At 43.3% G+C, this 15,592-nt stretch overlaps 1 protein-coding gene across 1 annotated transcript; it reads left to right on the forward strand.

The window, feature by feature from the left end:
* Nucleotides 1-1,445: 1,445 nt before the first annotated feature.
* Nucleotides 1,446-14,730, forward strand: ATMIN (ATM interactor). The gene is made up of 4 exons (XM_058528347.1): nucleotides 1,446-1,772; nucleotides 10,134-10,259; nucleotides 11,028-11,227; nucleotides 11,885-14,730. Exons 1-4 carry the CDS (start codon nucleotides 1,446-1,448, stop codon nucleotides 13,695-13,697), a joined length of 2,466 nt encoding a protein of 821 aa, XP_058384330.1. The 3' UTR covers nucleotides 13,698-14,730.
* The last annotated feature ends 862 nt before the right edge of the window (nucleotides 14,731-15,592 follow it).

Consider the following 15,592-nt stretch of genomic DNA (forward strand, 5'->3'; position numbering starts at 1 on the left):
CCGAAAGAAACAATAGCCCATGGATGCTATCTACCCCACACAGAGGTTTGGGGGGTTCTTTTGGCCCACAGCACTTTTTAAATCAGAATTAGTTCCTCTGGTGCGCATAATAATGCCCGCCTCCTCAAAGATGTCCACATCCTAATACCTGGAATCTGTAAATATGGTACAAGGCACCAGGACTTTGCAGATGGGGAAATTATGCTAGATTTCCTGAATGGACCCAGTGTAATCACAAGGCTCCTCAAAATTAGAAGAGGAATAGGAGAGCAGGGGGGGATGTGACTACTGAAGAAATCAGAGTGATGTGACGAAGACTCAGCTCACCATTACTGACCTTGAAGAGGGAGGAAGGGGCCATGAGCCGAGGAATGCAAGCGGCCTCTCACAACTGGAAAAGGCAGGTAAACATTTTCTTGCAGGGAGCCTGCAGAAGAAATGCAGCCCTGTGACACCTTGATCTCAGCCTGGTAGACTCATTTCAGACTTCTGACCTCTAGAACTGTGAGATAACAAAGCTGTGTTGTTTTAAGTCACTTAAGTTTGTGGTAATTTGTTATTGCAGCAATGGAAAACTAATACATCTGCTGATATATAAAATTTGGAAGTTTTCACATAAAAATCTTTAAAAATATACCTAGTGATACCAACCATGAGTAGCAGCTGCCTCCTTTAAACAATGGATGTATCTCCCATTTCACTGCAGTCTTTGCCCCACCCTTTTGTCTACACCTGGCCTGCCTCCGCCATTTACATGACCTACCTAGTTCCTCTGGGTACTTAGGTTTTGGAACCTTGCCCTGAGATACACCGTCTCCCAAATAGTAATTGAATTTCAGCGTTCAAGTACAGGCGAGTAATCCAGCCTCTGTAAAATGATTAACTCTGTCAATTATAACAATCCTTTCATTTGTATAAATGACCTAGGGCTAGTTACTTCTCTGCAAAATGGGGGAAAACTTATAGTACATACTCGCTATGGTTGTTTTGAGGACAAATGAGATACTCAATGAACAGTGCATTCCCTAGTGTCTGGCACATGGTAAGCCCTCAAGAAACGATAACCGTAATTAACATACTATTGCCTCTCCTGCCGCTGAATAACATACTATTGCCTCTCCTGCCGCTGAATACTTGGGTTGTTTCTAATCTTTGGGAAGTGAAGTTCTTGGACGCATGGCTTTTTCTTCTATCCGATTATTGCCCGAGGTCAAGTTTCTGGGAATGGATCAGCTGGACCAATACCTTCTGCCTGTTCGCAGGAACCCATGTGAAGTTGCGCAACCCGCCGGCTCTCCGCAGACGCGCCCTCCACGGCCGGCAGGGGGCGCCGCGGCCGTCCGGGCCCCGCCGGATGCTAATGAGCCGGGCGGCCCGCCCCCTGCCGGAAGTGGCTGCGGCGGGAGGCGGGCCTGCGAGCTCGGCCAGGCTGCTGTGCGGGAACCATGGCGGCCTCTGAGGCGGCGGCGGCGGGGCCCGCGGCTCTGGCCTCGGGCGCCCCGGCCGTCCCGGCGGCCGCGAGGGGAGCCGCCGCCGCCTCGGGCCCGTGGGGGCCCCCGGGACGGCTGAGGGGCAGCTGGCCGCGGCCCGCGGCGGCGAGGCAGCCGCCGGCGGGTGCGGCGCCGCCGGCCCGGGAGCTGATCCAGCCGTCGGTGAGCGAGCTGTCGCGGGCCGTGCGCACCAACATCCTGTGCACCGTGCGCGGCTGCGGCAAGATCCTGCCCAACAGCCCCGCGCTCAACATGCACCTGGTCAAGAGCCACCGCCTGCAGGTGAGCCCGCGCGGCGGCCCCCGGCCGGGCCCGCACCCGCACCGCACCGCCTGCCGCGGCCCGCGGCGGGGGCGCCGTGTGTCCAGCCCCCGCCGCCTCGCAGGCGCTGCCGAGGACACGGCCGGGCCGGGCGGGGAGGGAGCGCGGCCAGGGGCCGCGGGGGCCGCGACGGGGAGGCGCGGCGGCAGCAAACACCGTGTCCCGCGGCTCGGCTGTCAGGCTGGAGCGGCCGGCGCCGCTGGCCCCGACCCGCGCCCGGCGTCGCGCGCCTGTCCCGCGTTCTCACGGCGACTTCGCGAGGACGCCTCGGCCCCCTGCTGGCGACGGGGCCGTCCCGCGCCCGGACTCGCGCGGGCGTGTGAAGCTGGGCTCTGGGTCTGCAGCCCGGTCTCCGCCACACCCGCCGTACCGCCTCCGGGCCTTGCGGTCCGGCCCGCCGTCGGGACGAGTGTCACGGTGCTGGAAACCCAGCTCTGCTCGGGAGTGAGACCTCAGGGGCACTTGCGCCGTGGGTCTTCTTTACGAGGGGACACTGCATAATAGCATGACAGCGGTCTGAACAGCCCGTCCCCCTTGTGCAGAGTGGGGCGGTGATTTTCAACCTTTAGCGCCCATCTCTGGAAAGCTCGTTAGAAACCCAGACGTCCAGACCTATTCAGTCATCGTTTCTCAGTCATCACGATAGGAAGTTTCCTTCCACCACTTCTTAGTCTTTCTGTGCCCACAGAGACATAATGCCACCGCGTGTCGCTGAAAGCGTTTCGTGAGTACGTGGCTTTTGATGGCCCGAACTGGCGGAGGAGTGAGCCTAGGTTGCCTCCCGCAGTGCGTGTTCTGCCTCTCCTTCGGGAAAGTCCTCCTTGGAAACTTGCTTAGAGTCAGGCTCTGACAGGAATTTCGCAGCAGCAAGTTTGGGGTTATAGTCTCCAGTGGGGCAGTCCCCTTCTAGCGCCAACGGAGCAGAGATGCAGCGACGTTCTCCTGAGGATTCGGGAGCCCAGTCAGGAAACGTCCGTGGAAAGACGCTGAGGAGGACCCTGCAGGTGGGGCTGCAGTTTTCCTCAGAAAACAGTTTTGATGTCCTTCCGGGACACAAGTGCAGTAACTCTGGGAGTGGTCTTCCATCTCCTGCTTTCTCTTTGATACTAAATTATAAGTAAGTCCTTCCTTTTCCTATCCATATTTTATCTTGAGTGGATGAACTATACATTTGTAGGAATTCTACACCCTAATCCCTTGGTTCTCTTGAGCTCTTCTACAACAGCCACCACCCACCTTCGCTATCATCCCCTCAGTGATAGACAGCAGAGGCAGGCATTATGTCTCTGAGCACAGGTGAAGCTGTCAGTCTGTCAGTCTGACCAGGACCCTGGTCTTGGCCTGAACAGTCTATATTGTTTTTTTCTCTGGAATTGCTGTCTGGAGCTCTGTATCTCTCAAGATTTTGTGAAGCATCTGTAAGCATAAAGATACCATTTACTCAACAGGACTAGTTTAGTAGTATACAATATGTTTATTTCTAATTATGTTTTTAAAATATGTAAAATATGTAAAGTTCATGAAGATACCAATACATAAAATATACGAGGCCTAAGAAGGAGGAATACGTTTGAGGCAAATACAAATTTTGACATCAAATTTTTACTTGGACCTGAGCATTTCAGAGTATCGGTATCCTCCCATGCTTAGAATTAACTGTGTGAAGTCATTCTTCCACTTCTAGTCATTTTTTGGATTTCTCTTGTCTGAAGACAGCACAGTGCACTCAAGATCCTTTTCTGAACTGAAAACGTTGAACAATGAAAAAATGGACTCTCTTGAGTTTCCTTCCTAGGTCACTGGGGAGCCTGTTTCAGCAGAAATTAAAGAAACCTCACCCGGAACCATCATTATTTTTTCCTGTCAGACAGGCTCACTTTCCTGCTTTGTTCTGCCTTTCTAACCATGGTGCCCAGCACCCCCTGAGCATCTGCTGTCTTGATGGAAAGGGAGTTCATTTTCTTTAACTAAGGTGGCCTATGTGACAAAATAGTGTATCTCCATTGGTGGCCCAGTGTGATGAATCTCTGCCCTCAGTCTGGATCCCAAGTAGAAAGCTCTTGAGTTCAAACATTACTCTTGACACTTGATGTTCTCAAAGTTTGGAAGGAGGGAGGGAGAAGGAGGCCTGGGGACAAGAGCTGACTGGGAGCATTTAGGAACCACAAAACCAGCTGACTGTGGTGTGTGTGTGTGTGTGTGTGTGTGAGTGAGGAGGACTAGCCCTGAGCTAACATCGGATGCCAATCCTCCCCTTTTTTCTTGAGGAAGATTGGCCCTGAGCTAACATCCGTGGCCATCTTCCTCTACTTTATATGGGATGCCGTCACAGCATGGCTTAACAAGTGGTGCATCCGTGCGCGCCTGGGATCCGAACCTGCGAACCCTGGGCCACCACAGCGGAGCGCGCGTACTTAACCACTTGCGCCACCGGGCCTAGCTGACTGTGGTTTTGAAAGCTGTCTGTGTTTGGACCAGAGACTCCACTACCAGTTGAGTGTGCCCTAAAGCTAGTCTGAGCATATCTGCTTGGCAGATTTGCATAATATTCGGTGGAATACCTCATTCTCTTGGTTACAGTTACTTGCATAATTCTAGTTTCTTTCTTAGTTTTTATTTTTTCTAGATTATGCTAATCTTTATTCGCTTCCCCATTCGTTGCTGTATGGTTCTTATTCTAATCTTTCTGAACAAGATAACCCCGTCCCCAACCAAATATTCCTTTCTTAACATAAATGATTAACAGACTCTTCTGAAAGATAATGGATAAGAGTGGGGATTGAACCGTAAGGTGTTGAATATGTACTGCCTTTTGGTTTTATGTAGGTTCTTAAGATATATGTCTATGTTTCGTATTCTGTAGGGAAATCTGGAAATACTATATCCTAGTCTGGCCTTGCCTACAGGGCAATCCATGGAGGAATGAAACCTGCTGATTCAGAGAAAGGAAGAATAGGAGTAAATGGACATTTCTTGATTGTTAGAGATTCTTTTATTCCTCATATTTGAAAGCAGTGAAGGGGACAGGAGGGACCTTAAAGAACCTCTTATCCAGCAACATTTATGTTCTTAAAACATAGCTTAGAGGATTTTGTATTGTCTTCAGTCCAGGGGTTTACTTTTAATGATTTGCCAGAAAGTTTCTTTAAAAGCAAAGGAAAAGAAAGATTCCAAGTTGCTCTACAGACCATATGGTACAAGAGCTTCTAATTTTAAATTTATAGTAAGAAGTCAACACAGTGAAATACTTTTCTTCTTGGGTGCTTTCTGTGAAGACAGTCAGGTGCTAGAGTAGCTATAATGCCTCTAATTTTCCAATTTTTGCCATGATTCTTACAGTCCTTTCCTTTTTTCCTCTCTTCTTCAATTGTATCCTTCCTCTTGCTTTTCTCTTCTGTATGTTTGCTTTTTTCCATCTTGTTTTCGATTGTTTCCTCTCATAGGTTCTTTTTCAAACTCTTTTACTTAAAATCTTTCATAAACATTTTATGAAATTTTTTTTTACTTTAAAATGTTTTGTAAGCAGCTGCCAAAAAAAGTACACAAAACGAGATATTTTTTGTGTAAATATTTTTTTGGTTATGCACACAAAAGATAAAGTACAAAAAGTCTGGTAAATTTTGTTCTCGGATGTATATAGAACTTCAGAACAAAAACAACACTTTCTCACTGCAATTCCTGTTTTGTTGTGCCATCACCATTTCTTATCTCCCCTATTCTCTTCTCAGCCAACCTACCCTTGGAGCTTATTGTCTCAGGACAAGAATGAGAAGAAGGCCCAGGAATTGGGGTGGAGAGTTGGTGATGGGGAGGGCTGAGGAGTTGGCCCTCAGAGAGCAGGAAAGTGAACAGTGTCGGGTTGTTGCTATGCCTGTAATAACAGCAACAAGGAGATTGTTGATGTCCAGTATGGCTATCTTTAGTGTCTCATCCTGGTGCATGATACAGTTTTGGCTTAGATCCCACATGAACATATTCAGTATAATGCCACAAGTTTTTATTGAACATTTACTCTGTTCAAAACATTTCCAAATGCAATAAAAGATACAAATATATTCCTCCCCTTGAAAACGTTTGGGGAATTTTAAATAGTTCCATTAGATATAACAGAGAAATGACAGAAGAGAAATGTGGTTTGAAGCTACATGCATGGTAAGGGACTTTGAGTGTCCCAGGCTAGAGAAATTTGGACCTGGGTAGTATTGGGGTGCCGTTGAAAATGTTTGAGTGAAGTAATGACATGATCAGAAATATACTGTAGAAAGACGGATCTGACAAAGTGTGCATGAAAAAGAAACTGAAGGTCTAGAAATTAGTTAAGAGGTTGATAACAGAGTCAGGAGGACTTGAACTAATGATGGCAACAGTGAGAAAGGAAAGGTGAGGAGGTGGTAGAAGATATTTAGAAAGAGAAGTGAATAATTGCCAAAACTTGGACGCAACCAAGATGTCCTTGGTAGGTGAATGGATGAATAAACTGTGGCACATCCAGACAATGGAATATTATTCAGCACTAAAAAGAAATGAGCTATCAAGCCATGAAAAGACAAAGAGGAAATTCAGATGCAATTTAAGTGAAAGAAGCCAATCTGAAAAGGCTACACACTGTATGATTCCAACTATATGACATTCTGGAAAAGCAAAACTATGGAGACAGTGGTTAAAAGATTAGTGGTTGCCGGGGCTTAATGGGAAGGATGCTATGAGTAGGTGGAGCCCAGAGGGTTTTTAGGGCAGTGAAAATACTCTGTACAATACTATAACAATAGATACATGTCATTAGACATTCGTCAAAACCCATAGAATGTACAACACCCAGAGCGAACTCTAATGTAAACTATGGACTTTGGGTGATAATGATGTGTCAGTGTAGATTTTATCAATTGTAATATATGTACCACTCTGGTGGAGGATGTTAATAGTGGAACAGGCTGTACATGTTTGGAGACGGGTTATATGGGAACTCTCTGTACTTTTCACTCAATGTTGCCTGTGAACCTAAAACTTCTCTAAAAAAATAAGGTTTATTAATCTTATAAAAAGTGAAGTGAACAGGTATATGAGAACATGATAGGGTGTTTGGAAAGGGATAATAAAAGGGTTGCTAAGCAGAACTGAGGATGTATTAGAAGTGAGCGTGAATTTTGTAGTGACCCCGTAGGCAGAGTTTTATGGAACATTTGATAGCCTAGAACGTAGAAGGGGGCCATCTCCCTGGCATATACCTAAGAAGAATTCGATAATGGTTAAGTGAATGAAGGATTTTAGAATCTTCCTTAATATTCTCCCCACATTTCATTTTCTCTCGCTGATAACACTAGACGGAAAAAATATGTTACTTAAAAGTATTTCATTTAAGAAAAACACTAGATGAATTGGTGAATGGGATGAATTTGGATGAACAATGACAGTTGTCATTAAAGCTAGCAGATGCTAGTGTTTTAACAAAAACAGCATTTCAATCAGACATTCACCAGGACAGTATTTAATGTAAAGTATAGATTAGCTTATTGGCATTACGTTGGTTGGCAAAAAGCAAAAGAAGAAACAAAAATCTCCACAGCAAATAACTAACAGCTATAATTAATTAAGAGATTATGTGATAAGCACTGTTCTAAACCCTGTACATTATTAACTAAGTCCTCACAGTAACCCTGAAGGAGATGCTGTTATTATGCCTACTTTACAGATAAGGAAACCAAGACAGTTACGTTTCTTAAGGTCATAGGAAAGTGGCAAGGTAGAGAATTCAAACTTACATTCCATATTGCAGAACCCATGGGTTTCACCACTACATCAGCAGTTCTTAAGCTAGGTTACACTTTGAGTTCATCTGGGGAGATTTTAAAACCAAATATATGGATCCCTAATCCCTACCCAAAACTAATTATTTCAGAATACCTGAGGCTGGGACCAGGCATAGGTTTTTTGTTTGTTTATTTGTTTGTTTTTTTGGTAAGGAAGATTGTCCCTGAGCTAACATCTGTTACCAGTCTTCCTCTATTTTGTTTGTGGGACACCGCCACAGCATGGCTTCATGAGTGGTGTGTAGGTCCGTGCCCGGGATCCGAACTGGTGAACCCTGGGCCACCGAAGCGGAGCCTGCACGCTTAACCACTACACCACCGGGCTGGCCCCCACAGGTACTTTTTTTAAGTGCCTCAAGTGATTCTTCATAGGCTGCCAGGGTTGAGAACCATTGCCCTACACTGGACTGCCTTTGTAAAAATGCTCTGCATTTAGTGTGCAGTTGCTCTCTTCTTTAGGCATGAAGACAATACCAAGAGGTGTATAAAAGAATCTCTGCCCTTAAGAAATTTGGTTTAGGGAGACAGAAACTGTAGAAGAAAATGATAGTATTTAAGATAGCTTAAGTTAGGTAATATCTTAGAATTTAGACAAGGAATAGATCTTTAGATCCAGGTGGTAAGCAGAACAAGGGAGTGCTGTTTATTGAGATGTGATCTGGGCTAGGCTCTGTGCTAATCCAATGCAAGATAATCCTGAGTGTTAACTATTCTGTTTTAGAAGTGAGTAAACTGGCTCAGAGAGGTTAAAGACCTTGTCCCTGGTCACACCCCTAGTCAATGGTAGAAATGGCTTACACATCTCTCACACACGCTCTTTCCACCATTGCATTCTGCCTGAAAGGAGACAGGAGGATGTGGGACAAACTGGACCTTCAAGGACAATCACCCAAGAACGGATATAGAGGGCGGATTTGGAGGTGGGAAGAATGTTAGGCTGAGTAGGGTAGTGTATGAAAAGGGAACAGAAAAAGATATGGTTATAATTGTAGGTTGGAGGTATAATGAGGAGTTGGGATTTTATTATACACACCTTTTTTTAAAAAACACCATTAGGTGATATATACGTATAATTTTTTGGATTGTCGAATTTGTTATAACATTAGAAGAGGAAGGAAAATTATTCAGGAGACTATTTAAATAATCCAAATGAATATAAATATCTAGACAGTGTAGTACAGTAGGATTATAAAAGGATGGACCAGTGTGGAATACATGGAGGAATAACTGTGATGTCATTGAAAGGTAAATTATTTGTTTAAAAATAAAACAAGAATAGCTTCTTTTCCCCTCTGAATGAGTGGACACAGACTCAACAAGATCAACATGTTCCTCTTGAGATTCAGTGGAAAAGCAAAGCGGGACTCTTCGCCACACAGTTATTAATTTCCCACTTTTCTAGGTACACCCTGATGGTAGAGAAGGAGGTGAGCGTGTTCCAAAAGTAGTGAGTCCTTTCTCATCAGAACACTAGAGGACCAGAATGTCTAAGTGCTGCTGTGCCGAGGCCTGAGCGCATGTCCCATTGTTTCCAGTGACCTGTAGAGCAGTCTGTCACCCCCTACCTTGCTTTGGGGCCAGCTGGGAGTAGCCAGACAAGAATTAAACTGGAGGTCATAGGTGTCTCACACCTAAGGTATGTGGGCTCATCAAGTGTAACAAGACAGAGCATGTCAAGCTAAATTAACTCACCAATTATATTAAAACTCCAAGCCAAAAAGTCAATCACATACTTAATAACAAAGGATTGTTAGAGTAACATGAGTTAATAATAAGTGCTTAGAACAGTGCTTGACACAGTAGTAAAAGCTATGTTAGTACTGGCCATTATAAGGATTATTAATCTTCAGACATAGCATGGGGCCTATATTCAAAACTGCTATTATAAAAGTTCTGTCAACATGTTTTAGCTACTTTAGGGGGCAGTGTGATTGATGATGAAAGAAAGTCACAATGCTATTTATCAGGAAGGCCTAGATCATAGTCACAGGAGGTTTTTGTTCCAAGGGCTCACACGAATTCACTGGGGGTGGGATAAAAGGGCAGGGAAGACTTAAGGATGATACCAAAATCTTGAGCCTGAGAAACTAAATTTACCACTTACAAATAGAGAAGCTGGCTTTAAGGGCAGAGATTTTGTTTAGAAGGAGGAGTTTTAAAGGAATAGATAGAAGATTTTTAAATAACATGGTTTGCTTGTTTTTTGTTTTTTTGAAAAATTTTAAGATTTATGGAGCTATGGTTTACACACCAGAAAATTTACCCGTTTTAAGTGAATAATTCAATTATTTTTAGTAGATTTACATAGTTGTACAACCATGACCGCAATCCAATTTTAGAACATTTTCATCACCCTAAAAAGATCTCTTGTGCCCATCTTTAGTCCTTCCTTGTTTCTACTCCCGGCCTGTCCTATTGGTTTTTTGAAAATAATATTTAATAATATTGAATATTTTGAAAATAATATTTAAAGAATATGTTTTTTGAAAATTTTAAAGTCAGTTTTCTTTTGCAGGATGGCATAGTAAATCCAACAATAAGAAAAGATTTGAAAACTGTACCAAAATTCTACTGTTGTCCAATTGAAGGATGCCCTAGAGGCCCTGACAGACCATTTTCTCAATTTTCTCTCGTAAAACAGGTATTTTACTTGTCTTAAGTATACTTCTCTGAGGATGAGATGCAGATGTTATAAACTTAATGTGCATTCTAATTACTTACCAAACGTAGCTAGAGAATTGAGCAGAAAGCTGCTTGTGAGGACAGCCACCCAAGAGTCTCTCAGTTGGGGAAACAGTGAGTAGGGTGTAATGCAGTTGAAGGAACAGGGCTTGTTCTGGAGGGGAAGATATCCAGAAGTGGATTCAGAGAGAAAGAAAAGAAGACCAATTCAGCAAAGAATGAGAACATGTGTACTTCCAGATCTCAGTGTGAATCTGTATGCCTCCAAGGTTAGAGAGCAAAGGCGCAAAGGAATTGTTCTCTCAGGGGAGGAAGAAACTCCCCAAATTTGGGAAAGAATTTCAGAAGCAGCTACTTAAGGAGAGGGACTGGGGAAAGAGGCGATTCAGGACTGGAAGAGATTGGCAACTTAAATCTTTCCCTCAGGGTTCGCTGGAGGGGGTCCCGAACAAAGTGTTGCAAACTTTTTTCTCTGTCTGCAGCAGATCAAAAACCTAAATGGTGTGTACCATGGATTGTTTCCAAAACAGTCTCCTTACTTTTCACAGAGCAAAAGTGATAGGAGAGGCATATAATAAACTGCAGTTTGCCTGCTTTTACATTCTTTTGATTTGGACTGCTATATTTTATCAGCTAAAATCGTTGTTAATTTGAGTATATTGGTGGTTTTTGAAATGTTTTGAGCATTTGCAGTTTTTCATTTTAGTCCCTTCTGTATTCTTCCTAGCACTTTATGAAAATGCATGCTGAAAAGAAGCATAAATGTAGTAAGTGCAGCAATTCTTATGGCACTAAATGGGACTTGAAAAGACACGCAGAGGATTGTGGCAAGACCTTCCAGTGCACGTGTGGCTGTCCCTATGCCAGTAGAACTGCATTACAGTCCCACATTTACCGAACTGGCCATGAGATCCCTGCAGAACACAGGTAAAGGGGAAGAAATGGTGGCCCAAAAGTCAACAGCTGTGGGAAGAGTTTCATGTGAAACTTCCTAGAATAATGGAGAAAAGATGTGATATGGAAGAAGGGAACTCTCAGACATGGCAGCAGTGCTACCAAAGCATCAGCATCTACTTGACCCAATTGTTCTTCCTTATTCTTTCTGCTAACTCCTTTTGAGGGTCCCTTATTGTTCCCAATTGAAAATCTCAACTTCCAGCATTTTCTACTAGAGGGATATTAGATTGTTGAAGAGTTAAGTTTTATCATGAAACTGTACTTCATTTTAAAGGTCAAATTTATATTTGGAGTAATAGCATCCTACTTGAGAAATGATAAAAGTCGCATTATATAATCTGTTTTCCTTATGCTTACAGATCTAGGTTGAGTTCTAGTACTTAGAGCTTTACCAGAAAATAGATGTGCTTCCTCCCTCCCTGTTTGCATGTATCTGAACTTCTACCTCCGTATAGTAGGCTCACTTCTCAAAGAGTTACGAAAGAATGGATTTCTCTTCACTGGGTTGAATCTGACCTCTGCTGTAGATGTGGGAAATAGCGTTTGTAAGTGAAGATACAGTGCCAGGGTTGAGGAAGGCTGCAGTTTAAAATTGTTTTTTTCTTTTTACTCTGTCATTGTTCTCAGGGATCCACCTAGTAAGAAAAGGAAAATGGAAAACTGCCTGCACAACCAGAAGTTGTCCAGTAAGACCATTGAATCGTTGAGCAACCAACCAGCCCCAAGACCAGACACTCAAGAACTAGAAACTTCAGAAATAAAGCTAGTCGCTTCCTTTGAAGACTCTTGCAGCTCTAATCCCAGAAAGCAGACTCTTACAACACCTCCGAGATATCCTCAGAAGTTGCTTTTACCAAAGCCCAAAGTGGCTTTGGTTAAACTACCCATTATGCAATTTTCTCCTCTGCCTGTCTTTGTGCCTACAGCCGACTCCTCTGCCCAGCCTGTGGTGCTCGGTGTTGATCATCAGGGCTCTGCCCTGGGCGCTGTGCACTTACTGCCCTTGTCAATAGGAACCCTGATCCTTGGCCTGGATTCAGACGCCTGCTCTCTTAAGGAGAGCCTCCCTCTTTCAAAAGTTGTAAATCCTGTTGGTGTTGAGCCAATTAGTACAGGTGTTCAAGTGAACTTGGGTAAAAGTTCATCTGCTCCTTTACAAGAACTAGGGAATGCATGTCAAAAGAACAGCATTTCTTCAATCAATGTACAGACAGATCTGTCTTATGCCACACAACACTTTATACCTTCTGCACAGTGGGCTAACCCTGATTCCTCTGTATCGTCTTGTTCTCAAACTGATTTGACGTTTGGTTCTCAAGTTTCCCTTCCCATTAGTGTTCATACTCAAACATTTTTGCCTGATTCTAAGGTAACCACATCTATAGCTGCTCAGACTGATGCGTTTGTAGATGCCTGCTTCCAGTCAGGTGGGATCTCCAGAGAAACTCAAACCAGTGGAATGCAAAGTCCAACAGATGACCGAGTACAGATGGACCAAGCTGTAATGTGTGGAGCCATTTTTGAGAGTGTCCATTCATCATACGGTGTTTCTACAGACAGTATTATAAGCAGCAGCTTAGTAGCAGAGACTGTACCTCATGGTTTGTTACCTCAGAACCACCCTAAGACTTTAAATCAAGATATTGAGAAATCTGCACCAATTATAAACTTCAGTGCACAGAACAGTATGCTTCCTTCACAGAACATGACAGATAATCAGACCCAAACCATAGATTTATTAAGTGATTTAGAAAACATCTTGTCAGGTAATCTGCCTGGTCAGACACTGGACAGTCGTAGTCTTTTGTCTGACACAAATACTGGACCTGACAACCAGCTCCCATCTGGCCCAACCCAGAATCCTGCAATTGATTTTGATATTGAAGAGTTCTTTTCGGCCTCAAATATCCAGACTCAAACTGAAGAGAGCGAGCTTAGCACCATGACCACTGAGCCAGTCTTGGAATCACTGGACATAGAGACCCAAACTGACTTCTTACTTGCAGACACCTCTGCCCAGTCCTACAGTTGTAGGGGAAATTCTAACTTCTTAGGCCTTGAAATGTTTGACACGCAGACACAGACAGACTTAAACTTCTTTTTAGACAGTAGCCCTCATCTGCCTCTGGGAAGTATTCTGAAACACTCCAGCTTTTCCATGAGTACTGATTCGTCTGACACAGAGACCCAAACTGAAGGAATCTCCGCTGCTAAAAACATACCTACTCTAGAAAGCAAAGTTCAGTTGAACAGTACAGAAACGCAGACCATGAATTCTGGCTTTGAAACCCTGGGGAGCTTGTTCTTTACTAGCAATGAAACTCAAACAGCAATGGATGATTTTCTTCTGGCCGATTTGGCCTGGAATACGATGGAATCTCAGTTCAGCTCTGTAGAAACCCAGACGTGTGCGGAACCACACACAGTCTCCAACTTCTAAACGTGGAGGCCTTGTGTGGGCCGGCATTTACGATTTCCTTCTGGATTTAGAAAATGGAGAATGGAGACAACAGTATTAACTCTATTGAATGTAGTTGATGATGCAGTTATTTCAATTCTTTGAGGTTCTTTGCCTTTTGTACTTGTAAACATGAAATTTGTGTATAAATGTGAGTGTATTGTAAAGTGTAAGATGTTGATCTAAAAATGATTGTTTTTGTGTTGCCGACATCTGCTGTTTCACAGGTAGTCTTCCCATCTTAAAAAAAAATGTATTTCACCTTTAAAACCCATCTAGCCATTTATCTAAAGCCAAGCTTACCAGGTACTAGGGTACAAACTTTTCAAGTCTTCAAAACATTTTAGTCAAAGTGTGACTTGCTTAAATTTGTACCTAAAATATTTTTGACAGTGCTTGTTAGAAATTCCTGTTTCCTAATAGTAATATCTAAAGAATTCTGATGCTGCACCATCAGGTTTCAACACCAGTGCTTGGGTGGTTTGAGACTCGTGCTGCCTACAGCTGTATCTGCTTTGACATCTCACTCTTTTCTGATTTGAAGACACAGGAAAACTACAGCTGTCTTGAGCTTTTGAGACAGTTTTTGTGTAATCAATGCCATTCCTTCTTTACATGAACTATTATTGATACCAGTGTAAGTGTACAGTACTTTCCTCACAAGACATACATGTTGCTGTAATATTACTGCTTAAAGAAGTAGAGGCAAGCACTTAGTGTAAATAGTGATCCTTCTAGTCTAGACAAGAGTAAGCCATCCCAGCCATGGAGGTGCTGGATTGTGGAGTCAACGCCTGTTAGCTCCTGCTGGAGTGTGCCCTGTGAACATGCCTCCTGCTCTCTACCGTGGGCCGGGGTGCTGCTCCAGAGCTGCTGCTTGAAGTGCACCAACAGGCTGGATCTGAGTTTTGTTGCTCTAAATGGTAGAAAAAATAATGGAAAGAGAAAAGGACATTCCCCCCTAAATTTCACTACTTTGCATATGCTTGATAGGGCAAGAGTGCAATCAATAATTATTTTAGGGGCCGGCTCCGTGGCTTGGCGGTTAAGTGCGCGCGCTCTGATGCTGGCGGCCCGGGTTCAGATCCCGGGCACGCCCCAAGGCACCACTTCTCCGTCCAACGCAAGGCCGAGTCCCACGTACAGCAACTAGAAGGATGTGAACCTATGACATACAACTATCTACTGGGGCTTTGAGGGGAAAAAAATGAATAAATAAAATCTTTAAAAAAAATAGTAATAATTATTTTAAAGTGAATCTTCTTTTCATCCACCTCTCATCTTTTGAGTAAGGAAAGACATTAGTCTAGCAAGGATATTTGTTCCTTGAGAGCAATTATAGAATAGATTCATCTGAAATATAGTATTCTGCATTTTGTCGCTTTATTTATTTGTTTGTTTAGAGAGGGTAATACCAAACAGTCTTCTTCAAAGAAAACGAGATGAAGACAGTTGCTTCAATAATCAAGAACATATATGTTTTGAGATGGGAGTATGGTCAAGTATGCTTTTTGGGGTTTTCTGTATTTAGGAGATCTTGAATTCTTGATTGTTGATCAACTTTCAGGCAAGTAAAAATCAGTGCAGCCTGTAAGTTTTCTAAGTTTACCAAAAAAAAGAAAAAAAAAAAGTTCTGTTCCTTCTGTGGCACATGCTTGTGTTGCTGAAGGCTAAATCCTCAAAATAAAACCTAAGGAGAGAACTAATAATTCATTAAAGTAAGCTGATGGCATTGTTACTAATTCCTATCCCATAGAAGAATTACTGGTAATAGATAAATAACATATCCTGGGCAGATGAACTCAACCTGGTAGTTAAGTTTGCTTGGGTCACAGTTGCCTATGAACATGGGTTTCGAAACAAACATAAAGCCTTAA

This window comes from Diceros bicornis, chromosome 32 (assembly GCF_020826845.1).
Source record: "Diceros bicornis minor isolate mBicDic1 chromosome 32, mDicBic1.mat.cur, whole genome shotgun sequence".
In the NCBI taxonomy this organism is placed as follows: domain Eukaryota; kingdom Metazoa; phylum Chordata; class Mammalia; order Perissodactyla; family Rhinocerotidae; genus Diceros; species Diceros bicornis.

What these genes read in the sequence shown, in the direction of transcription:
- ATMIN (XM_058528347.1), top strand. Translation starts at nt 1,446, where the DNA reads ATGGCGGCCTCTGAGGCGGCGGCGGCGGGGCCCGCGGCTCTGGCCTCG. An exon ending in AATTTTCTCTCGTAAAACAG is followed by an intron (nt 10,260 to 11,027) that starts GTATTTTACTTG and finishes TATTCTTCCTAG; the next exon opens with CACTTTATGAAAATGCATGC. An exon ending in GAGATCCCTGCAGAACACAG is followed by an intron (nt 11,228 to 11,884) that starts GTAAAGGGGAAG and finishes CATTGTTCTCAG; the next exon opens with GGATCCACCTAGTAAGAAAA.